At 37.9% G+C, this 26957-nt stretch overlaps 1 protein-coding gene across 3 annotated transcripts in view; it reads right to left on the bottom strand.

Moving 5' to 3' along the window:
- Positions 1-21899: 21899 nt before the first annotated feature.
- FAP (fibroblast activation protein alpha) overlaps positions 21900-26957 on the bottom strand; it is a 73446-nt gene continuing 68388 nt past the window's right edge. For 2 of the 3 annotated variants that reach the window (XM_082691252.1, XM_082691251.1), the window contains 5 exons: positions 25732-25831; positions 24603-24667; positions 24029-24101; positions 23652-23766; positions 21900-22296 (listed from right to left, as the gene is read on the bottom strand). In XM_082691252.1, the coding sequence (XP_082547378.1) occupies positions 22233-22296; positions 23652-23766; positions 24029-24101; positions 24603-24667; positions 25732-25831 (417 nt within the window). In that variant the 3' untranslated portion in view covers positions 21900-22232. The remainder of the gene's footprint in view (positions 22297-23651; positions 23767-24028; positions 24102-24602; positions 24668-25731; positions 25832-26957) is intronic. The other variant, XM_082691253.1, reaches the window with a different exon arrangement.

Here is a 26957-nt window from a genome sequence, read left to right as displayed (position 1 = left end):
ATATTACGCTGACAATATAAATTTCTCATCTGTAAATAATGAGTTTTTGTTACAAACGATTTCACTCGCCCACTCACTTTGCTCATCTGCATTCTATGCGTATGCTGGGTGGGGCCTCTGGGACCAGGAAACTTTTTATTTACTCTCCTGCTTCTTTTCGTTGTTGTTGTTGGGAATGGAAAAGGGCAATTTGGAAATTCACCCTTCACTGTCAGTCAGGCATGAAAATCACTTAAGTACTCTAAAGTGAATTCTGATGCTGAAGACAAAAAACAAAAAACAAAAAACAAAAAACAAAAAACAAAAACCACCAAACATGGAAATTACATGGTTTATGGCTGATCTCACTCTGAGCAGGGCCTCATTGGAGGGTCTTACAAGTCCTTTCTTTTGCTGTCTAGTTATGAGACAGTTATCTGAATGCAATAACCAGTTCATTCTATCACCTACCCAAATAATAAATCATTCACTCAACACATACTCAATAAGAATCTTCTCATCCCCACCCTATGGAATTAATTTGTATTATTTTGGAGGGGAATTTTTAAAAATATCGCTTAAGACCTAATGTGTCCTGTTGTAGCAAACTGGATTCAGGCAGAAAGAATAAAGCAAAATGAGGATTAAACATCCGAGATAGGTGATGATAATAAGACAGGAACTCATACTTTTTTTTTCTTATGTTGGATACATAAAGACTAACTGTGTTGATAAGAGACCCTGACACTAATTCATAAAAGAACAAATTTGAGGAAAACTCTTGACATGAGATGCATACTGTCACATTTCCTGAGTTTTGTGATCTGCCATTTAGGAATCTAATGATGCATAATATTTAGCAGATGTGAGTTTGGCCATTTTAGAGAAAGAGAAAAATGCGAAATGACCTGGACAGGCAGCATGAGAACAGTGTCGGTGTAATTCGATTTTGGTCTGGCTCCTGTCCACAAACTGTGGGACCATGGTCAAGTCACACACTCTCCTAGTGCCTCAGCTTCTTCACCTGCAAAATGAGAGAATTGGTCACAAGAGCCTTGTAAGATAAAACTGTGATTCCATATGACAAAATTATTGCCATATCTCCTAGCTAGATTCCAGTATTTGGATATCATCAACTGCATGACAAAGCGGATGATTCGTACGGAAGTAAATTGTGGAAGCAACTGGAGAAACATCTCATTTTTCACCTGTGGATTGGACCCACTGTTGGATGTAGAGCCAGTTAAAGGCCATAGAGATAAGTTCTATGTGAAATTGGGAGACCTCAGGAAGAGAAGAAGAGAGTTAGTGCTGGAGGTTACTGATGGTGATTCAAAGTGTGGTCCCAAAACCCACATCACCTGGGAGCTTGCTAGGAATGCAGACACTCAGGCCCAAACCCAGACTTACCCAATAAGAATCTGCATTTTACCAAGATTCCCAGGCAATTCATATGCATATTAAAGTCTTAGAAGTATGGCTGCATAAAATACCTACCTTGTTTTCTTTATCTTCTCAACGCTTGCTGGTATTTTCACCGGAGGATTGCTTCTTAGCACTGCCAGCAGGGGGGGCGAAAGAGCAAGAAAGGTGGCCCTCCTCTGGACAGTATGGATTAACACTTAAAAACAGAGAAATGGCTTTAAAGTGTAGATAGCTTACTATGGAGTTGTTCTTCCCTCTTCCCTCCTGAGTATACTGGCTATATTTGTAGTAATTGTTTGACATTCAGTTCTATTATTCCTCTTTGCCTATTTGAATAGATGTCTCTTCAGTCCTCTGTGTCTATCTTCTTTTCAGATGTTGTCTGTTTCTGGAGCAGTCCTAACGGGGGAGGAGGAGGGAGAGGGCACGGGGCACGGGGGGGGGGGGTGTCGGGGGGAAGAGGTGTCTGGAGATGTTGTATAAAAGCCCTTAACCCAGCACCTGGCTTTGTTTCCTTCCAATATCTTACTACAAAACTTGTTTCCCTCCACTGCACTTGCTTTCTATTACTTCAGAAGGGACTATCCCAAGTTCTTTGAGGAAATTTCCTCTGGCTTCATCTCCAGCCCCCCTACACTGGTTCTTGGCAGTCCCCAATACCATTAATAACAAACATTCTGAAAATGCAGAGGCATTCCAAGCCTCATTGTACAGAGCACTGTTCTCCTACTTAGCAGGGGCAGAGCAGTCTCCTTGATGGACATCATATTATCAGAAATCAAGACAAACATCAATACAATTGTGGGCTTGTGGATCTTCTTCCAATGACTGCCCCACACCAGCTTCCACTTGGCCTTCCATTCCCATCACAACAGTTATTTGGTCATTCAGATGTGAGGCAAAGAAAGTGGGGTCCTTATAGTTAAATGACTAGTGTTAAATAGTTTGTCTGGAAGCAGGGAAATTATGGGATATGCCATCTAGAGTTCTCCCATCAGACTACAGGAGATACTTAATGGCTGCCAGGAGGCACTGCCACATCCTAGCTATGATATACTTTCCTGAAACATCAGTTTGACTTAATAGAAGTAATGTAAAACATAATTATTATATGGAGTAGTACAAAAATATGCATCAAATTTTAAGGTAGAATAAGGTATCTATTCAAAGATTACTTGCCTTCTTTATGATGCTTAGGAGCTGGGACAACTTTTATGGCTTAAAACCTATGCTGTTGCAAGAGATCACATGTTTAGAAGGGCCCTGTGCTTGGCCTAATACTCTGCTCCAATCATCTTGAAATTCTTAATAACTTTTGAATAAGGGCTCTGCATTTTTGTTTTGCACTTTGTCCCACAAATTATGTAGTGGGTTCTTCTTAGGACCTCACCTTATGAAATCATGGATTACAGGAGTTTTGTATGTTTATTTTGCTAAGCTTTTCAGAATAGTTGGTTGAAATATTTGAGAGTGGCAAAGATCACTACTCTCTGGTAGCAAGACTATGGACAAGGAGTTTTCTCTTGCATGAACAATAGAAGCACAACATGTTATAGCATGTTTGGGGGCACAATTTGACAATATTACAAAATTACAAATATCTACAACCCCTGGCCTCATAAGGCTAAAGCATCACTCTGAAAGTTTATCCCAACTTTATTACTACATATGTATGTAATGATGTAGGTACAAGGTTCTTCATTGCAGCATTGTGTATAATAATAACAAGTTGGGACCATCAATAGAGCAGGGTTCATAAAAAACAATGAGGAAGCTCTTTATTCACCAATATAGAAAGACTCCAAGATATATTGTTAGGTGAAAATAGGGAGGGGCATTTTGGAAATACATAGTAGGCCACTTTTGAGTTAGGAGAGGGAATGGGACAAATATATGTTTATTTAATCACTGCATTTAAAATAATTGGAAGAATGCACAAGAAACTAATGGAAGCACTCAGCTGCAGTATGGACCAGTGAGGTAGACAGAAACAGATGCCAAGAATGCTTCTCAATATATACTTGTTATACTTTGGGGGTTTTTGTCCACTTGGTTTAATTATCAATTCAAAATAACAAAGAAATACAATATAAAAAGAAGTGACAGCACAACCACTCTGAGAAGAGGTTAAGTACCTCTTCCTAAATAATTACCCTTTGACCTAGTAATTTCACTCAAGAGAAATGAAAATATTTATCTACAAAAAGACTCACAAAAACATTCACAGGAGCTTTCTAGCTATAGCTAAGATTGGAAACAATTGTCAGAAAGTAAAATATTACACAAACTGTGGTATGGAATTTATACAGTGGAATACTACTGAATAACAATAACAAAAAAGAATGAAAAACTGGTACTGGCACCAATGTGGATGAATTTCACAGATATGCTGAGTAAGGACTCACAAAAATACTGCATACTGGATGAATCTGTTTTTAGAAGTTCAAGAACAGGCAAAACTAAGATTAAAAAATCAGATTTATATAAATTTGATTTATATAAATTTTAACTAAAAGAAAAAAAATTGTATAACTTAAAAAGAGAGGGTCCCTGGGTGGTACAGTTGGTTAAATGTGTGACTCTTGCTTTCAGCTCAGGTCATGATCGCAGGGTCCTGGCATAGAGCCCTGCATCAGGCTCCATGCTCAGTGTGGAGTGTGCCTGAGATTCTCTCTCTCCCTCCCTGCCCCTCCTGCTAAAATGAAATTAAATAAATAAGTAAATAATATCTTTTAAAAACACAAAAATAAAAAGAGCTGTTGGTCGAAGTATAAATCACATTAGCATGGCTGAATACTGTCAATTGTTGAGTTGGCTGATAAGTAAACAGGATTTATTATGTGATTCTGCTTGTACCACGTAAGTATGAATCTTCCCCCAAAATAAGTCAAATGAAAACTATAATAAAATAAGTGTGGCATGGGGAATTAGCACTAATTAATCAGTTCTTTTGAAAGCCAGAGTTTGACCTTTCACCCTGTAGGACAACATCATATGAAACAATATCCACATTATAGTGGTCCCAGAAGAAGAAGAAGAGAGAAAGGGATAGAAAAAGTATTTGAAGAAATAATGGCTGAAAACTTCCCTAAACTGGGGAAGGAAAAGGACATCCAGCTCCAGAAAGAACAGAGAGTTCTAAACAAGATGGACCCAAAGAGATCCACACAAACACAAGTTATAATCAAACTGTCAAACATTAAAGAGGAAGAGAGAATATTAAAAGCAGTAAGAAAAAAACAACTTGCTATATAAAAGGGAACCCCTGTAAGATTATCACCTAATATTTCAACAAAAATTTTGTAGGCCAGAGGGAGTAGCATGAATATTCAAATAGCTAAAAAGAAATATTCCATGTGCACTAGAAAAGAATGTATATTCTGCTGTTTTTGGATGGAATGTTCTGTATATATGTATTAAGTCCATCTGGTCTAATATGTCTTTTAAGGCCAATGTTTCCTTATTGCTTTTCTGTCTGGATGATCTATCCATTGATATAAGTGGGGTATTAAAGTCTCCTGTTATTATTGCATTGCTGTCCATTTCACCTTTTAGGTCTGTTAATATTTGCTTTATAGATTTAGGTGCCCCTATATTGGGTGAATAAATATTTACAGATTTTATATCCTCTGGTTGGATTGACCCCTTTATCATTACACAATAATACCCTTCTTTGTCTTTAATCATGCTCTTTATTTTAAAATCTATTTTGTCTAATACAAATATAACTACACCAGCTTTCTTTTTGCTTCCTTTTGCATGGGATATCTTTTCTTATCCCTTCACTTTCAGTCTGTGTGTGTTGTTAGATCTGAAGTGAGTCTTTTGTAGGTAACACATAGATGCGTCTTGGTTGGTTCTTTTGTCCACTCAGTCACTCTATACTTCTTAATTGGAACATTTAGTCCATTTACAATTACTGACAGGAATGTATTTATTGCTATTTTGTTGGTGATTTTCTGGCTTTTTTTGTAGTTTCTCTCTGTTCCTTTTGTCTTGTTTTCTTCTCTTGTTATTTGGTGATTGTCTTTAGTGTTATGTCTGGATTGCTTTCTCATTTTCATTTGTGTATCTACTACAGATTTTTGCTTTGTATGTATGTATAGATTTTTATTTTGTTTCTTAACTATTACACTTAAAATTTTAGTATTTTCTTTCAATCTTCATATTAGATTTACAAGCGATTAATCCACTAACTTTATTAGGTATTTGCATTTGACAGTGTTATCTTCACCTTTATATGTAGTTATCAGTTTGTGGTTTTTCCTTTTGGCTTAAAGAAGTCCTTTTACCATATCTTGTAAGGTCACTTTAGTGATGATAAACTCCTATTTTTTTTTTTTTTTTGAAGGATAGCTAGTGTATTAGGTCAGAAAAGAAGTCTCAATAAACTTAAAAATATTGAAATTATACCAAACATCTTTTCAGACCACAATGGTATAAAACTAAAAATCAATCATAGGAAGAAAACTGGAAAAATCACAAATATGTGAAGATTAAACAACGTGGTACTGAACAACTAATGGTTCAACAAAGAAATCAAAGGAGAAATTTAAAAACGCCTGGAGACAAAATAAAAATGGAAATACAACAGTCTGAAATCTGTGGTATACAGCAAAAACAGTTTTTAGAGGGAAGTTTAAATATAACCTACTTCAACAAATAAGAAAAATCTCAAATAAACAATCTAGCTCTACACCTCAAGGAACTAGGGAAAAAAGAATTAAAAAAGCATAAAGTTGAAGCAGAAGGAAGGAAATAATAAAGATTAGAGAAGAAATAAATGACAATAGAAAAGATCAATAAAATTAAGAGTTGTTCTTTGAAAAGATAAACAAAATTGACAAACCTTTAACTGGACTCACCAAGGGGGGAAAAAGAGGGCACAAGAAAATAAAATCAGAAATGAAAGAGGAGAAGATGTAAGATATTAAAACAAAAATGAAGACACAAATAAATGAAAAGATATTCTATGCTCATGGACTGGTATAATTAACATTATTAAAAGGTTCATAGTCTCGAAAGCAATCTATAGGTTCAATGAAATCCCTATCAAAATTCCAGTACCATTCCAATGTATTTTCACAGACCTAGAACACATAATTTAAAAATTTGTATGGAATCGTAAATAATTCTGAATAGCCAAAGAGATCTTGAGAAAGAAAAAAGCTGGTGATATCATGCTCCCTAATTTCAAACTATATTACAAGATTATAGTAACCAAACAGTATGGTATTGGCATAAAAACAGACCCATAGATCAATGAAACAGAATAGAGTCCAGAAATAAAATCTCATATATATGGTCAATTAATTGTTGACAGAGGAGGCAAAAATATACAAATAATGAAAAGACAGTCTCTTCAAGAAATGGTGTTGAAAAACTGAACAGCCACATGCAAAGAATAAAATTGGACCACTAACACCATACAGAAAAATTAACTCAAAATGAATTAAAGACTTGAATATAAGACCCGAAACCACGAAAATCTTAGAAGAAAACACACAAGTGGGAAGCCCTAATATCCTGATGAATATTTTTGGATCTGACTCCAGAGGCAAGGGCAACAAAAGCAAAAATAAACAAATAGGAATGCATGGGACTACATCAAACTAAAAAAACTTCTGCATGCTGAAGGAAACCATGGACAAAACCCAAGACAACTACTAAATCGGAGATATATATCTGATAGGGAGTTAATATTTAACATATACAAACAACTCACACAACTCAACAATGAAAGAACAACTTGATTTAAAAAATGGGCAGAGGATCTGAATAGACATTTTTCCAAAGAAGACAGACAGACATGTTCAATAGGTACATGAAAACATGTTAAACATCACTAATCAGCAGTGAAATGCAAGTCAAAACTACAATAAGGTATCACCTCACATCTATCAGACTGGCTATTATCAAAAAGACAAGAAACAACAAGTACTGGAGAGGATGTGCAGAAGAGGGAACTCTTGTACACTGTTGCTGGGAATGTAAATTAGTGCAGCCACTGTGGAAAACAGTATGGAGATTCCTCAAGAAATTAAAAATAGAACCACCATATGATACAGTTATTCCACTTCTGAGTATTTATTTAAAGAGTATGAAAACACTAATTTGAAAACATATTGAAATATGCACCCCTATGCTGATTATTAGTTACAATGGCCTAGATATAGAAACAAGTGTCCATCCATAAATGAATGGATTCCACACACAATGGAATACATGCATACTCTCACACACACAACAAAATCCTACTCAACTATAATAAAAGAAGAAAATCTTGCCGTATGTGACAACGTGGATGGACTTCCAAGGTACTATGCTAAGTGAACCAAGTCAGGTAGAGAAAGCAAATACCATATGATTTCACTTAAATGTGGTGATTTTTACAGGGGAAGGGGATTAGAGGCAGGCAGAGGAGTGAAGGGGCTCAGTTTAATGGTCATGGATGGTGGTAACTAGACTTGTGATCACTGTGTAGTATACACAAACACTGAATTACACTGTGGTACCCTTGAAACTTATATAACGTTATTTACCAATTTAGCCTTAAGAAAAAAGAAGAGTTTGACCCCTTAGTTACAAAGCATGAGCTAGATAAAATCAATGTAGTCTGGAGACACATGGTAGCAATAAAACCTGGAGGTGAAAGGAGGCACAGGACAGGAGCTGGATAACAGAAAAAGAACTACAGGGAAGGTAGTGGAAGGGACCCACCATTCACAGGTAAGGGAATGATGATTACAGCTCCTTCCTCCTCTATCTTCTCCCAGGCCTGTCCTGAGGGTAGGTATACCTCTGCTCTGTTATAGAAGACTCAGGGGTGATGGGTAAAATTGCCTTGAGTTTGAGGCTCCTTTTTGCTTCTCAGAGGTAATCCTCTCCATACGCCATGTTCTTTGTAGGTTAGAACACTCCTTTCCACAACAATGGTCTTCTGAAAATAGGCGTGAGCCTTCACAAATAAATAAATAGATAAATAAACACATACATACATAAATAAGGTATAGTACATGAGAGAAAAGTTCACATTATTTTTTTTTTTTTAGCTTTGAAGGAAAAAACATACTCATTTGACCATAGCCTTTGAAAATGTAAAAACTGAGTACACAGAATGCGATAATCAAACGTCTTTACCTGCTTGTGAGGGACTCGATGGGCTCGGGGATCCAGGGGCTGTAAAGGAGGATCTTCCAGGGGATATTCTGAGTTTGCCAGAGGATGTGAGAAGTATCCTTACTGAAAAACACTGAAGAAACAGTTCGTGACCCATCCATCTGGAAGGATTCAGAGGAAGCCTGCTGGGTCAGGGAATGTTCAGTGTTAAGATAATCGGACCATCTTCCTGCCCTGAGGCTCGGAGACCCTATAGAGAGACCCGCTCACAAATCTGAGCAGGGGACTGTGTCGCATCATGGCTTTGCATAAATTGATTTTATCCTTTGCTAGATCCCTGGTATAATGAGATGTTTAAAATTGTTCTAAGTTTCATTTGTTATTTTTATTCATAAAGGGAACAAGAGAGAGAAAGAAAACAAAATCACATTTGTACAAAATAATCTTATCTCATAATTTATAAGCAGAATATATATTTATATGTATAAATACATATATATCATTGAATACATGTGTTATGCTTCTATTTTTCGCATATTGTAGCTATAAAAAACAAACCATATGTCATTACATTTATCCAACCTCTTGCTCATCTGGAAAGACTTTTTCTTCAAGCTTCTAAGAGTCTTTAATGTGAACCAATTAAAACATTGCAATTTTTCAAAGGCTTCTGTAAAAGGAAGTAACTTCAGCCATTAGAAAATTAAAATTTGAAATCTGTATCCTAAAAAAATGCAGAGAATGCAAAATGGAGTTATAAACACTTTTTCTATTCATTATGCCTTATAAGCAGACTTGCCCCCTGCCTGAAACTTGCTCATTGCTGGCAATTCACATTTTATCTGATGTATTGTAAAGATAATGCCCTGTTTTTTGGTGATATTAAAATAATAAAATCAGAGTGGGAGGTAATTTAAAAAGCCCTCTGGGCTATTATCCTATTTTAAAATGAAGTTTTATTTACTTTATTACAAATTGTTGTTTGGCTGTTTTATTCTTAAAACACAAAGAATTAATATCTATAATTTTATTTTGTTAGAAATTACCAAAAATAATTTGTTTCTGCACTTAGAAACAGTTCTATGGCCCAGAAGTCTCCAGGACTGTGTTCTAATCCTGACTCTTTCTTGCTGAAAAGTAAATCTTCTCTTTGTTGGCACATTTTCAGAGGAAAATGATTTTTTTACCTTTACTTTAATAATTTTTTTTCTCATAGAGCCCACTAGAGTATTATTAGTGGGGCCTTTCTAATGCTGTCGAAAAATGGATTCACCCCATCTCATAGATCTGGTCCACGATCACTAGCATTCTTCTCCACAAGCACTGATCCACTAAAGTCTACAAGTCAAAGACCCTGGCTCTTGTACCTTTTTTGGGCATTCTTTCCTTTCAACATAGACATAAGGCACTGCAAAAAAGGGGATTCAATGAACATCTTAAAATTTTATTTGATTTCTTAAGCACCAATTTGAATCTAATGTTTTTTTCTGGGCATTCATCCTACATAAATGTATCATTTAGGACAGTCAATGTTTATGAGAAGAATCATGTATAAAACAATTTCAGGGATAAATTTGACTGAACACTTCAAAATGTCACAGCCATTCCCTCCAGTGATTATCAGGTGATTACTTTTTTTTTTTTTTTCATTTTTCACCTGGAATTCATATAGTCTCAATTGTAGGCAATCAATTTAGAAAATAAGAATAATTTTGAATGAAATGGAATATATTTCAATTGTGAAAAGCCAGATTATTTCAGACTTCAGAAATGTGGAGCAAGTCCCTTAATATAACAGAAATAGCTACCAGGTACTGAATGAATGCCTTCTGTGGGCAAAGCTCTCTGAATATACTACTGTCTGACTTTTACAAGGCACAGTGGGTTAAATTTGTTTGACTCTGTTTTTAAAAATTAATGAGATGGGGGCTTAGGATAGGCAATCAAGTTGCTTAAAGCCACATCTGGATTTGAATCCAGACCACACTGCCTTTCTAGAGCAAGACTGGAAAGAAGTGGTGGGATTCTAGGCAAAATCTTGTAACCTCTGCAGTATCTGCCTTGACTGCTGTCTGAAACTGTTCACAGCTACCAGATGACTAAGATAGCAAGATGTCTAAAGACTAAACAATTGGCAATTCCAGGTATTTTATAGCTTATCTTTTAAAGTGTATGATTCAGTAGTTTTTAGTGCATTCACAATGTTGTAAGTATCATCATTGTCTACTTCTGGACCTTTTCTCATCATCTCCAAAAGAAGCCCTGTGCCCATTTGCAGTTGCTCCCTGTTGTTCCTTTCCCAGATCTTAATGAACACTAATCTATTTTCTATTCATATGTTTGCATTTTCTGTGTATTTCACATAAATGGAATCATTCAGTATGTGGCCTTTTGCATCTGACTTCTTTTATTTAGCACAGTATTTTCAAGATTCTTCAATCTTGGGACACCTGGATTCGTTAAGCGTCTGTCTGCCTTTGGCTCAGGTCATGATCTTAGGGTCCTGGGATCGAGCCCTGAGTCAGGCTCCCTGCTCAGTGGGGAGCCTGCTTCTCCCTCTCTGTCTGCCTCTGTGCTTGCTCACTCTCTCTCTCAAATAAATGAATGAATGAGTGAATGAATGAATGAATTTGTCAATTACTTAATTTAGAAAGGATTCATCAATGTTGTAGCATGTGTCAGTATTTCACTCCTTTGTAAGACTAATATTCCATTGAATATATATACTGCATTTTGTTTAACTATTTGTCAATCAATGGATATTGAGTTGTTTCCACTTTCACCTATTATGAATAATGCTATTGTAAACATTCAACTACACAATTTTTGTCTGGACTGTGTTTTTAATTCTCTTAGGTGAAGCAGAATTCTAGAAGAATTCTAAAGAAGAATTCTAGAAGTAACGTTTCTGGGTTATATGATAACTCTATGTTTAATATCTTGAGGGCCTTCCAAACTGCTTTCCAAGAAAACTGGACATCCCAGTTTTTTAAGAGTCAGATCCATAGTTTAGGATATGTCACACAATAGGATTTCACCCTTTCAAAGTGCTGCAGATTTCACTTTCTGATGAAAAATCTGGGATTATGAAAAGAGCATAGGATTCAGAGCAGGGCATAGTAGTGAGACAGGCCTTGGCAAGAAGAGCCCATTCTTACTGTTTTCCTGAAAATTATTGAGGAGGCAGGAAGGGAGGGACCAAGAAGGTGGCAGCCTGAGGTCAGGTATTTGACAACATCGCTTTGGAAGAGCCACTGTGCCTAGAGCAGTTGAGCCAGAGATGGAAGAACGAATTTAAAAGTCAGACAAGGGTATTTCTGGTATTTGAGAGGTCTAAATGTTTTGATTGCTCATGAGGTATAAGGTATGGATTTATAATGACTGAAGGTGGTAGTGAATCTTACAGGCTTCCTCTCTTCTGTGTCCAGAGGTGTGCTGGTGTGAATGATAACTGGTTAAGATAGATTTAGCAAATTTTAATTTTTCTTTAATTGAGAATGAAAATATTCCTCCCATTAGCAATGAGGATGAATCAAAATAAATATTTATAAAACACCCAACAACCTCATTTCCTGGAATATACTCATCTATTGAAAGCTTAAGTTTACTGATTCTAGAAATGATACCAAAATTATTATAGATTACTTATACAAAAATCATTACACATGAAGCTTTTCCAAACAGATTTTTAAAAAAAAATTATTGAAAGGAAATTCACAAAACAAAATCAAATCTTTTATAGTGAATAATTTAATGGCATTTAGTACATTTACAATGTTGCTCAACCAACCACCACTATCTAGCACCAAAACTTTTCTATCACTTCAAAATAAAACTCTCTATTATTAAGCAGTTTCTCCTCATTTCCTCCTTCCTCGATCCTCTGGCAACAACCAGTCTGCCTTCTATTGCTGCAGACTTATCCGTTCTAGATATTTCAAATGTCTATTCGAGTCCTTTGCCCATTTTTAAATTGTTATTGATTTTTTAAGAGTTCCTTATATATTCTAGATACTGGACCCTACAAATTGCTATATATGTATATATTGTATTTATATATACATATATATGCATGCATAAACATGTATAGAATACACATAAAACATATATAAAATACATATATAATGTATATATATAATTCTTTTTTTAAAAAAGAGTAAAATTTTGAAGAAAATTTAAGCATTTTAATAAATTACACATCTTAACAATTGCATTCATGGTTTCCATGACTTACTTTCTGGGAAATATGGCCCACGGATGATGTGAATATTGAGTACTTATTTTATAAGTTTTCCACAAATTTTTAACACTTCAATAATGATCAATTCCTCATATTCATGAAGAGGAAGTACCACGCAAAAGAGTGTAAGTCTACATCAAAGAACTGATAGGAGGGTTTCCTGTAGCGGGTTTTACTGGGCATGGCTTTTTTGCCAAAGATTATGTAAACAATATTTTATGGCTCCTGATACTGTATCTTGAAAAAGTAAATAATAAAAGTACTCCAGATATGCTGACAGTGCGTTGGCAACCCGGAGGCACACAGGGTTTTTTTTTTTTAAGTGTACATTGATAACTACCAACTAAAAACAGGGGAGAGATACAAAATACTTATTTTACATGGACTCTTTTAAATTTTACTTTTTGCTTTTCTAAAAACCTAATCTGGAGGAATAAAACCTTAGGTTTACACTTTCATTGTTCTTTATTTCTGGAGCTTCTGCTTTGGCAGCCTCAGTACTGTTGGCAAGACACAACCGATGCCAACTTGGAGACCATTCTTGTGTGATATTTTAGAAGCTTCCCCACCATCCTGCCCCCTTCTGTAGCTCCATGGCCATGGTGTGGGAGTTGGTAGGAGAACAGGTGTGGGAAGACACAGAGCAGGGGTAGCATTAGAGAAAAGTCATCTAGAAGAAATACTGATGAGTGGAGACGAGGTGATGGGAAGATTGGAAAGCTAACATCATTCTGAGTCCAGACACGAATTAGATTTACATATTGGATGGCTTGCCTGTACATACACAAAATTTTACTAGGGCCAGAAACAAGATGCAAACCCTGCAGAAGTTACTAAGTTATAGAGGGAGGCACAGAACTCAATTTTCAAAGCCACCCTGCAAATATTTACTTAAGCAGGCACTTAATGGCTACTTCATTAAATGCACTTAAGTTCTAATAATGACCGATAAGAGCCCACTACCAGGGGTATGTTTATTTATACTCTGTATTGAGTATTTGATTAATGATGGTGATATAACAAATAAAAAGGCATTCCACATCCTCCTTCTGGAATGGCACCGCCTGTATTACGTGGATGTGTAGAAGTGGTAGGAAGGCTATGGTTGAACCCACAGAACCTTAGGTAAGTTCCATAACTTTACCTCAGTCTCCGAAACAGAAATACACATACTTTAATTTCTAATTTACAGAGTTTGGAGATTTAAATGGAATACTTGGTATATAATTGAAATCCAAAAGAAAGGCAATTAAATTATTACTTAAAATAGAAATTGATATCCATAGGCCAAATCTGGCACACAGATAAAGTTTTCTTTACTCATAAATTAGTTGTTAAGGGTTCAAACTTGAGAGGAAGTTTCCATTTAAATATCCTTTTTTTCTGGTTTCTCTTCATAAGAGTCAAGCGGGAAAATAATAGGCCTGTATTTCCATGTGGCAACAGTCAGAACCAGTGGCTGTTATGCCTTCAGATGTACTCACCAGAAGATCAGAGACCCACTCTTAGGTTATGGGAGACCTCGCTACCCCCCTCCTTGGTTTGCTTCATTCATTCTGATGGCCTGGTTGATTTCAGTGATTATGTGAAACTGGGGACTCTACACCAAGGCATCCATTACATTTGTCCAGTACAAGCTCTTCAACTATCAATTTAATTCACATAAAATCAGTCTCATCAAAAAAAAAAAAAAAAAAAAAGGTGAATGGTGATGGTGATGACTATTCCTTTGAGAATGCTCTCATACCAGCATCAAACAAAGTACCATGATGGATCCCTGGTCTCACTTTTACCCTCTGAGTCAGGGAGAACACTTCAGCCACAGTGTTTCTAGGGAATCGAAGACTATTACTCCACCCCATCTCTATATATAGTGCCCAAGAGACCTATGAGAGAGAGAGAGAGAGAGAGCGCTCTATGTTAAGAGGAAACAAATCCGCAGTGTAACCACTATAATCCCAGAAGATGATGGGATCCAGAGGAGAAAAGAGTGAATTAAAACATGGGATTAACTCCTATTATCTGACTTATGGATCTCAGTTTTTGGAAGATGGTTTAGGGTTTAGGAGTTACCTTATCTTATCACCTACTAGGACACAGAGGAATTCTTAGGGCTTGAAAGTCTTGAATCTAGTCCAGAAAGTGCAGCACATGAAGGGAGTAATGGAATCTCAGGAAAATAAGGACCTTACCAAAAGCACAAGAATTAGAATTCAATTTTCTTGATTCTGTTTGACAATTTTGCAGATACATTAGGCTATACCGTTATATCCTTGAGACCCTAGAAAGATCAGTTCACCCATGCGGAGTTGTCAGCTAGAAAGTATGATCTAGAATGTTCAACTTTTGGACGATATATATCACTAACTTATTTTTGATGACTGCAAGTTGATTATTCTGAACTTAAGAGAATCAACCAACCAGACTTCCAGGGTTTGAACTCATGACTTATCCAGCCAGGAGATAGAAACAGTATAAAGCATGGGAATTCCTGTTTTATTATGTGAGAGAAACTTTCAGTACTTGAAACATATTCAAGGTAAGACATATTTTAGTAACTATTGTTTGTTTGTTTGTTTGTTTAAATAAAAGCTGCAGGAGTAATCAATAGCTTTCCAGGGAATTGTTTGATTTTTTTCTGGTTAAACATTTTGTGCTAAATTTCCTCAGTGCCAGATTTCCTGGTGATTGATCTCAGAGCAGTGCTGTCAGGGGTAGGACAGTGCAGTGGACTCTGTTCCTTTTCCTGACCCACACTTTTTTATTTCATAGACCAGTCTCTTTTGGATCTCTTGCCAAGGTTCATGTCTTTCCTAACCTTTTTCTCCTCACTGTGGGCTACGTGGTGCTCAGGGACTTTATTTTCCCATCACATGAGAAGTTCCAGAAAGGACGTGATCTGTTTCCATTGTGAGGCCACACATAAGGGCACTAGTTTCATGGGCCTTTCTATCCCCAGAACATGGGAATACATTCAGCAAATATTTACTAAGCTCCCCCTACCTTATTCTAGGCCTATCTAGGCCCTATGTGCAAAGAGGTAAAAAGACAGAGGCACTGCTCAAAGGGAGCTTATTTATATTCAAACAGGAGAATATGTACCAAAGGAACATATCCATAAATATAATAATTTCTGATGCTTATAAGTGCTATAGAGAAATCAAATTTATCTAATGTATTTGGAAGTCTCTGGTTATGGTAGAAGCACCATTAGATCCGGTGATGAAAGTTCTTTCTCTAAGGTGGTGACCCATGAGCGGAGACCAGGATGACAAGCACACAGCCAAGTGAAAATATGAGAAAGCTACATTCCAGGCCCTGAAACAAAAATGACATTGGCTTTTACAACAAAACAAAATGGAAAGGAGACTCATGCAGCTGGCGTTTGGAGGACGATGGGAGCCTTAGTGGAGACAGGACCAGGATGGAAGGGCTGTGTGGGTCTTTGGAGGCTGTGCATGAAGCTGGGTGAGCAAGCCGTTCATGTCCTTCAACTGTGCATTTCCTGGGCCATATGTCTTCCCCAACAGTGTTTCCAGCACTGCTGGTGAATAATCAACTCCTCAGACAGGTATTGAGCTATAGGGTTGAATGGCTTATTCAAGAGAAAGTACCAAGATCAATGAGCTTCCTTGGGCATTCATGATTTCTCTATGAGTTATTCCTCAAAGACCACATTGTTTCAGAGAATATAGAAGTTCCTTTATAAGTGACTAATGACTCTCACACTTATACTAAATTCACTGATATGGACAAGAAATTATTGTCTTCTGATGTAGACTATTAATCTCTTTACATTTAAAATTCCAGTATAGTTAACTTACAGTGTTATATTAGTTTCAGGTGTGCAATATAGTGATTCAACAATTCTATACATTCCTCAGTGCTTGTCAGGATAAGTGCACTCCTAATCCCCTTTACCTATTCACCGTTCCCCCTACCCACCTCCTTCTGGTAACCACAATGTGTTCAATATTGTCGAGGGTCTCTTTTTTCTTTGTTCCTTTGGTTTGTTTCTTAAATTCCATGTATGAGTGAAATCATGGTATTTGTCTTTCTCAGACTGACTTACTTCACTTAGGATTATCCCCATTAGCTCCATCAAAGTTGTTGCAATTGGCAAGATTTCATTTTCTTTAATTTTTAATTTTTTATTAACATATAATGTATTATTAGCCCCATGGGTACAGGTCGGTAAAGATTTCATTTTTTTTTTTATGGTTGAGTAATATTCTCTCATACATACTGCATCTTCTTTATCCATTTATCTACCAATGAACACTTGGGCCGCTTCTATAACTTGGCTTTTGTCAATAATGCTGCAATAAACATCAGACTATTAATTCCTTGAAAATTCAATTCATTAAAAATGCAGTTTACCTTATGTATCTAGCAAACTCTTGTAAAATGTTTACTATATATCAGATGTGGTTAGCTCTATGAATAACAATTAATTTAAACCTCCAAACAACCCTATGGTGTAGGAACTAGTATTATCCTCAACTTCATATATAAGGAAACTGAAGCAGCATGAACTTACAAAAACTAAGCAATGTTACACAGCTAATATGTTCCTGAGTTTGGATTCAAACCACGTAGCGTATTTTTGGATCTGTGTCCTTACCTATTAAAGCCCACTCTCTCTAAAATAAGTTATAATGAACATATTATGTTTGAAAGTATTAACATATGAACTATCTTGTATTTTATTTGATAGGAAGGAATTTGTAATATTGCAAAGTATTACTTCAAACTTCAGACAGAAGTATTGTCTCCTTTGGTTACATAATGTGCTTGTATACATTAAAGTATCACTACTCTTTATCCTTTTCAAAGCTGGAAATTCAGCTTAGTGCTTGCATGATGTAAACAAATTTTATGACATATTTAAAATTTCTATTATGTCCATGAATATTGGAAAGGATGTCTCAATAATGAAGTGAATATGCGTTGAACGGATAGCAGTTTTTGACATACAAATTAATTTTCTATCATCTCAAATGTTTCATTAAGACATGTATTACAAAATTCAGCCCCTGTAATAGTGAGAAAAATTCCTGCTCCCAATAATTAATAGCTAGCAATAGCTCTTGTCTTTGTCAATGGACAGTACTTAGGAAAGAATGAAGATGAGCTGTCAAACCATGACGTCATGCTCTTTGCTTTATTTTTGCACTCTCTTATTCACAGGATATAGATTCTGTATAACCACAGGGTGAGGGATGAACGCTGTACCAACAAGTATTTGTTAAAACACATACTGTCAAAACAATTTTTTTAAATAGATAGAGTAAATAATGGAATATTAATTAGAGGCCAATCGAGTGAAATTCTACTGTGCTAGCCTGCCAAGGATATTACCTGTGTGTCAAAAAGAAGAGTCTATGACTGGCATGTTAGGATTAGATGCCAATAATCTGAGCAGGTGGTCATTAGAGATTTTGTTAGAAGCCAGATCGTTTTCCCTATGAATAGCTTGGTAAGGTCCAAGCACTTATTTTTCCCTGAATTAGAAATCATGCCACTTCAAATTGCCAACGTACCTGTCCATAATGCCAAAGGAGTGTTTAGCAGTTCTTTCACAAGCTGAGAATGATTCACCATGCTCAGAATTTTTAAATCTGTTTTATTGGATAAACTCAAAATATCTGCTTTATTGGATAAATTTAAAATATCTGTTAGGTGTCTTCTTTTTTCTTTACAAACAGCATAATTGAAAGCATTGTTTTGGTAAAATCTTCTCAGAAGACCACATAATCACCATTTAAATTAGTCCTAATTCATTTTACATTTGCTTATTTTACTGTTAACTTTCCCAGAACTGTAATTTTTTTTTTTTACAATTAGAACATCTGAATTTTAATTACATTACCATCAAGAAGCTCATTAAAGTCACTTAATTGGCAACATTTCCAAAAAAACCTTAGCTGGGTTTAATATATTTTAAAGAGTTACTGTCAAAGTATAATTTCACCATTACAAACAGCTTGGCAACAACATTTGCATAAAGATCTGTCAGTTTCTGAAAAATGCTCAAATGTTGGGAAAATCAGATTCGTTAAGTCGCCTTTACTGAAACAGTCTAGAAATGGAGAAAATTGTACATACATTCATCTTTGTAATACCCTTGTTCCCTGCAGGACCCAGAGTACTGCCAGGGACAGCATAGGTATTCAAAAAACGTCAAAGCATTTTATGCTTTGGAGCAGACTTAAAAAAAATTTTAAAGCCTCAATTCAACTTCCCTCATTCATGTTAAATTTAACAAAATACCCGTTTTCTTCTTTCTCATTCATGCTAGGATATAGGAGATGGTCACTTAGAATTTTGAAACAATTTAAAATAGCTCTAAGTTTAGCATTGCAGGACTAACACCGGAGCTAATTTTGAGATGATAACATTTTTTATGGTTTCCCTCTTACACATATTAGAATCCCACCCGTAAACTTTTGGTGTCATTTGAACTTGTGTTGTAGTTACATTCATTTTCTACCACTACAAGACTTCAAGTTTTGCCTATAGGCATGCATTTTGTTTAATATACATGCATTTTGGGGAGGTAGAGGGTCACCTCTAGTACCTAAAACAGTTGCTTGCAATTACATGTGTCGAATGGATGAATGAAAATCTCAACTTTGGGATATAGGAAACATGATTAATTAGGGTGTTGGGACACCATCTTCCCCAAATCTCATATGTGAGAATGAAATGAGGTTAAAAAAATAGTTATTATCACAATTTCCTCCCTACAAATAGAAAAGGTCAGATGTTTTTAATCCTCCCTTTGGTTTGGTACTTTTCTGTTAAATCTTTCCCCTTTGTAATATATGTTTCTTTTATCCTCCACACCAAAAGAAGAGTCTAGTAAAGCCATACAAAATGTGAACACTAAAAAAACAAAAACCAAAACAAAAAAAGTAACTCTCAAGTTGCTGCCTTGCTCTTCACTATATTCCTAAAGTCTTGCACAGTGTCTGGTGTACAGACAGACTCAACAAATACTTGCTGAATGAACGAGCAAATACACAAACACAGGCTGGATGCCTGAGGGGCACCTGGATGACTCTGCCCGAGAAGGTCAGGAGCGGCTTTAGCAACAGTGATGTAGAAAAATGAAGTTTCCGCAAGCACAGATGCATTCATCCATCTATCAATCACTGAGCTTCTACCGTATGCTATTTTCCAAGATATGGCCTGTGAAGATTGCTAGAACACCAACCAAAAGCACTGTTGTGATGATGGAAATGTTCTACATGTAATATCTATGACATTGTTTTATAGACCATGGGGAAGACTGGAGGCTGCCACCTGGAAAATGGCACATTTCAATTTGTCTTTTAGAAGTTGCCTCTGCAGCAGTGGGAACAAGAGGCATGAGGCTGGAGACCTCTTATTGCATGTTGATATTAAACAACAGCTTTGGGGCGCCTGAGTGGCTCAGTGGATTAAGCCATTGCCTTCGGCTCAGGTCATTATCTCAGGGTCTTGAGATCGAGCCCCACATCGGGCTGTCTGCTCGGCAGGGAGCCTGCTTCCTCCTGACTCTCTGCCTACTTGTGATCTCTCTTTCTCTGTCAAATAAATAAATAAAATCTTTAAAAAAAAATAAATAAACAACAGCTTTGCAGAATTCCACAAAAGCAGAAAAGACGTGGAAGGAACAAGATATCCTTATTATTTGCACTTGCCCTGTTGTCCACCTTGATAGAGTATTAAGAAAGAACTGTTGCTTATTTTCCTTTCCCCCTCTGGAGAGAGTGGATAATGAGAATATTACAAGGGCATCTTCTGGGCTTTCTTCAGAAGCTGATTCAGGCAGAACAAAATGGGAAGGGAATAGCTTCTCTCTGCCCCTCAGGGCATCAGCAAGTGCATAGACATATGGAGGAGGGGTTGAGGTCAGCCCTGAATCTGTGTGGGTGCTGCCCAGACTTTCTGACAGCACCCCTTCCTGACCAGTGCAGTGGGACTGTGTGGCCTGAGTGGGAGGCATGATTTCAGAGAGCAGTAGTGGAGAGAGCGTTGGACAGAGAAATGTCTGACAATTCTAGAGGAGGCTGTGGTCTCTGATCTTCAATGCCCCTTCCTGCATACCTGGATTGGTTCTTCTGGCTATAGAGCATGAGAGAAGGCACGAGGGTCTTCCAGCTGCAAGTAGGCAGAATCAAGCTAGGGATGGGGACAAATCATGCAGTGCTATCTAGCACTAGGAAACACATGAATGAGAAGTCCCCTAGGGAGTGGCTTCACGAACTTCCAACATTTGGTTAAGAAACATCTTCCTGTGACCTGAATCTTTTTAATTCTGTGGCAGTCATAGAGATGGAAGCTGCCTAGAAGTTTCTAATTGATGGGGACCCCTCCTGCCTTCGGGATTGCAAGCATTATGGCTTTTTTTTTTCCCCAAAATGAGCTCAGTAATGTTAAACTCAAACCCCAGAAAAATATCTCATAGATATGAAATTTTTCCTTTCTATGCTGTGGATGTCCTTTTCGTTTAATTGTTTTGCTTGCCTAGTTTGGTGTGGCTTAGCCATCTGAAGGTAGTTACCATTATTAATTCTTGAAAGGGATACAAAATAGGAACACTTTGGGGCACCTGGGTGGCTCAGTGGGTTGGGGCCTCTGCCTTTAGCTCAGGGTCCTGGGATGGAGCAGGCTCTCTGCTCAGCAAGGAGCCTGTTTCCCTTCCTCTCTGCCTGCCTTTCTGCCTACTTGTGATCTCGGTCTGTTAAATAAATAAATAAAATCTTTTAAAAAATAGGAATGTTTCTAAATTGGAAGCATTTATTAAAGGGAGCCTAAATTCAAAATTCTGACTTTATCCTTATCAAATGCTTTTGGCTACATCGAAGAAATCTGGGAGAAATTTCATAAACATTTCTCGGAGGGCCAGCATAGAGCGCAAGCCTCAGGATGCCTCCACGAAATGCATCTCGAACTTGATTTCTGAACAATGCTTTTGCATGCTCTGAGCTATTCATTCCAGCATTTGGAATTCTAATTACAAAATCCAAACTCTTCTAGATTCTTCTTCTCATCACCACCTAACGTTTCTCATGTGCTTGCCTAGCACAAGTGTTTATTTGCTGTGATAAAACCAGAAACTGAAATGAACGCACACAGACAAAATAACAGCACTTTAACTTCTAACTTTATTATTTTCCTCAAACGAACAGGTGAGTAAAACACTGTCTGTGTCCAAAGCCAAGGGCACGGTGCCCTCTTCTCTTCTTTCAGAGAGTGCCAGAAAATGTAAACAGTATTTGGGATGAACTTCTGAGTCTTCATCTTCCGCCAGCCTTTAGAACATCATTCATTTGTTTGTTTGTACCAGGATTTAACAGCATAAAGAGTAAAACGAACAAATGGTCTGAGGCATTTATACGAAGTGTTCCGACTGTGATACAGGCTTGCGTCTGCGTCATTTTTTAGTCGGACAAAGAAAAACACTGCTTCAGGAAGTGGGTCATGTGGGTGTACAAGTGCTTCGTGGACAGGCCGGATATGCCGTGGTTCTGGTCCGAGTACCACTGAAAGGCAAAGAGCAGATGCCGGGTCACTCCCACAGCCACACAAGACACCCAGCTTTGACTCTTCACACTCGCAGGTCCCGACAGTTTTTCTAATACGGCGATTCAAATTCTACTTAAAAACACTTACTAAGATAGCTCCCATGCAGACATTTAGAACAGGAAGACAATAAAAGTCTTTTATTAACCTGGACTAGCCTTTGGAATTCTTTAAGTTTATATTTTAGACCTTGTGGCCTGTGCTCCAGGGCTGGTGTGCTGGGTCCATTGCTTTGTTTCTCTGGAGCTTAGTTTCCTCATTTGAAAAAAAAAATGAGGAGGTTGGATTTGATTTTTCTCTGAGGCTCCTTCTAGCTCAAAAATTCTATGAGGCTGTTAGCCTCTGAATCCAATTCCTCTCTGCCACAGAAAATCCACAACACATGTAACTGTAAACACCTTTCATAGGAGTTAAACATAGTATCATTAAAAACACCCAGGAAGATGACATTATACATTTAAACGTCATTGTTAGGGAGATGCTGGTGAGATTATTGTTTTCACTGAATAAGGTAGATTTTGGTCGTGACCAAATGCTGTATACCTAGAAGGTGAATTTACGTCAAGGGGTCACCATTTAAAAAATCAGAAAAAAAAAAAAAATCTCCCATCCCCTTTTGTGAATTATTTTTAAAAGTCCAATTTCCAAAAATGGGGGTTTCCTTTTCGAGGTTCTTGCTCAGGAAAAGCAACTGAGGGAGAACTTCTGCTCCCTGAGGAGGGGAAGCCGCTGTCAGGGGCTGTCTCCCTTGCTCTGGTTTTCACCTTCCTTTTCTCTCTGTTGTCATTTCCGAGTCCTCATGCCACCCGGATTTTCCAGCTAGCTCATTCATTCATTCGCTCGGGGAACACTCCAGCTTCCGTGCTGGGCCAGGCTTGTGTCAGGCAGTGAGAACACAGGGATAAAAGGGTTCTCTAACTCTTGAGTGGAGCCGCCCGACTTCAGGGAGGCTCTGCGGCCACTGATAACAATCCCCAGTCGCTCCTTACTGAATACACAGAACCTTTTAGCTGCTCTGGGACTCTCAGCTTTTGTGGGGATGCTAAGCAGCTACAGTATGCAAGCAGGATCCCAGAACTACTGCATGTTCGAGCTAGAAGATCGTCAATCTCACAGACGCCTTTACTCCAGATAGGACTCAACCGGGATCCCCAGAGGTGCCCTGGCTCACCTCGTGTCCTTCAGGGAGTTCTTGAAACATCCAAGACCCACCTGCTAATGTTCTGCCTCCTCTACCCTACAGCCCATTTGCCAGGATGTCATAAGAAAAAAAAAAAATACTAATGAAAAAATCAGATGCCTCCTTCGAGCTTACGGGTCTAAGGCCGTGAACAGGAGTAAAACGAAATTGTGTACCATTGCCTGGAAATCCACTTGTGCATTAACCAGAGCTTTAGCAATCTGTGCTGAGTTTTGAAAGTGCACATTATCTGCAACAAAGAGAGAGAGTTAAAGTGCTGCTAAATACCAGAAAGCATCGAGTGACAATGTACTGCCTGCAAATGAACACCGACAATTATCTAGTCATGCGGTTGACATTGTCAGCCGTGAATCATCGCACTCATTTGTGGAAATGTCCCTGACTCTTAGGTACTGACCCTGAGCACAGGCATAGGAGGATGCTTAATGTTTCTTAAACAAAGTGATGTTGGCTCAGTATTTTTATGTGTAAGAGTCTTGCTTAAACCTCACCATCTGCTGTTCCGTGGATGAGAAGATAGTCTACATTTCTGAAATATTCTGCTCTTGCCATCACAGTTGAATTCTGGAAAAGAGGAAAAATTAACATTTTAGTTGCTGCAAGTTCTAATAGAAAACTAGCTAAATCATTGTGCGATGGACTTAGCACCAATACTGAAATTATGTATTGCTTTGGTTGATAAATATTTAAGAGTCAGAGCAACACATTTTCATCATCATTTGCATTACTTCCATCTGATTCTTAGTTTGAAAAACGGGAAGTTTATGTGTCATATGTTACATATGAGTGAGACCTTAGGCATAAATGATGCCCGCTCAAGCTGTGTAGGGGTTGGGGGTGGGCAGGAGGATGGGGAAAAGGGAGGTGAGGGAAGGGAGGATGGGGAGAGAAAGAAGAGAATCCGAAGAGAGTAAATGTCTTCCTAGTGAGGTGTTTTGCAGCTAACAAAAGATCAGCGTGTTCGCTGGGGGACCCAGCAAAAGTGTAAGCTCTGAAGAACTGCTTCACAATTATTTAGCACGTTTGCAAGAAATCCATGACCTAAATGAAACAGAAAACACTTACTTTATAGTGCTCGAGGTTATCGTTCTTTGTTGGGAGGCCCATGAACCGCTCTGTGTAGATAGATGCTGTAAAATATGTAAGAATATGTTGTTGGTGTGTGGTACGGGTCATTTCATTAACCGACAAGATCCCTCAGCTTGAAAACTGCCCGTCACCTCCCCCTGTGGAGCTGCGGAGGAAGGTTCCTGCTTTCCTTTACTGTAATTCTCCACCCAAGTCATCTGCTCTGCGGTTTGCCTCAATAGGGCCAGAGAAGCAACGGAGGAGACATGCACAGCTAACTTTAGAAAGGCCTGACCTTGAGCTTTTCCTCCTCCACCTTTCGGTGGGGGAAATGTTGAGGTAGGGAGGACCTTATGGAATGGCCTCGTTGTATTTTAAAAGAAGTCACAAAGGCAGCCCCCTCTGGGGTACTTTCACTGGTGTCTTAAATTAATCTGAGATGGAACCATGTACGCCGAATCCTCCTCTCCCAACACACACACATATACACACACACACATGCACTCACAAGCACACACTTTTTTTTTTTTTTCCGAATAAAGATTCCCTGCGAGTTATAGTTGTCTTATTTCTACCCCAACACAGGGACGAGGATCTGATGAAAGCTAATTTTTGTACAATTATTAGACTTAATTCCAAATAGTCATCCTGCCTTAATGTGAATCATAAAAATAGGCATACACAGGAGGTATACTCCTTCACAAATTTTTTTGTGGCTCTGGCTTCTGGAGCAGTGGACCTGGCGGCTGCAAACTTTGGCGTGGAGGTGAAGAGTTTGGCTCCAGTGGACTTCGCATGAGATGTATTTACAGGCCACCTGTGTGCTGCAAAAACACAGACTTGACTCTGGCTTTGAAGGTTTGCTGTGTCAGGAGACACCCGGTTTCAGGCAGAGAATAACACACATTGGGGTTTGGAAGACTCTTTTTCCACACTCTTAAGGTTTCTTTGATTGGTTGCAACATGATGACAATGAATCACATAAACCACCTCGTTTATAGATGGTACTTTCCCCGGTGAAGCTGGGGTGAATTTTACTGCATAATTTGTTTTCCTAGCAACCTCAAATATAGAGTAATTATGTGTTAAATGTTTTCGCAGCAACATTTATGAAATATTTCCATACCATAATATTCCCAGCTGGAGACAGGAGCCACCGCTATCCCACATTTGAAAAGACCGGTTCCTGAAGCAAGGGCCAGTGACGAAACATAGCCTCCATAGGACTGTGGAGACATCATCACAAGTCAGTTCCAGATTTACTTTCAGAAAGTCTCCAACATCGTTTTACAGCAACTCTCCTCACACTAAGTACTGATGGGAACTGGGGATATGCATGGGGTAGATTAAATGTTTATCTTGGCCCTTGGCAGCAAACTCTACCTGACACAGCATCATTTCATTCCTAGTAAACTAAAAATACTTGGTTTGCTGATCAGAGCATGGTAGGGGCCGTTTAAGAGATATTTATAGTTGCAACTTTTCTGCCAAAATTATTTTCCTTTATATTTTTCCATTGAGGACCTTGCCAGAACAAAACCAGGACCTTACTCGAAAGAAATGCACAAAGAAAGGAGATTATTCCTCCAATGCAAAAGCGAGATACTTTCCATAGTTTACAAAATTCCTGTAAGACAATACTCATGTCTGTGTATTTACTTATGGGTTTTCATGATAGAACAACAAGGGAAGGACATAAGAATCTTTTGGATAATTGAAGACATGGCCAGAGTTTGTGTATAATGTAACATTATATATTCTCTTCTGATGATTTCTGGCATCGCAGCTCAAAGGAGGAAAAGCCACTGGTGTCTTTAAAAGTCTTACATAGCCCCCCAAAAACTTAATGGAAAAAAAAAAAAAAAGAAATGCAAAACGAGTCAGGAGTAGGGTTAGTGCTCATCAATTTTCTTCTCCAAGGAATCAGGCAGATGATTCAGAAATGTAAACCTGACAGCAGAAGATGTCTGTCCATGTCACTTGGAAATTCGAACCTTTCCCTAAAAGTCGAGAAATGAACACAATAAGGTGGCATTCCCCCCGGAAGTGAAATTTGGGTTGTGGAAACATGCCTGAGAGAGATGCTTCTTCTGGGAATGTGGACAAAGCCGTGCTCTGGGTCCTCCCAAATGTGTGTGCTAGATCGGGAAGTGATTCTCAGTGCATGTTCTTGCCCCAACACAGGAAAGCTTCCCTTTGCATTACTTCCATCTGATTCTTAGTTTAGGTCAGCATTCTGATTCTTAGGTCACCAAAGGACCGTACAACTTTCCAACTGGAATGTGCCGTGTATTTAGGACCTTATTACCACAAATGTCTGGAAGCCATTTTCTCTTAGGTCACCCTTTGTCA

Source organism: Mustela nivalis (assembly GCF_964662115.1).
Source record: "Mustela nivalis genome assembly, chromosome: 11".
In the NCBI taxonomy this organism is placed as follows: Eukaryota; Metazoa; Chordata; class Mammalia; order Carnivora; family Mustelidae; genus Mustela; species Mustela nivalis.
Note: the sequence above shows the minus strand (reverse complement) of the source record. Positions and strands in the feature narration are given on the sequence as shown.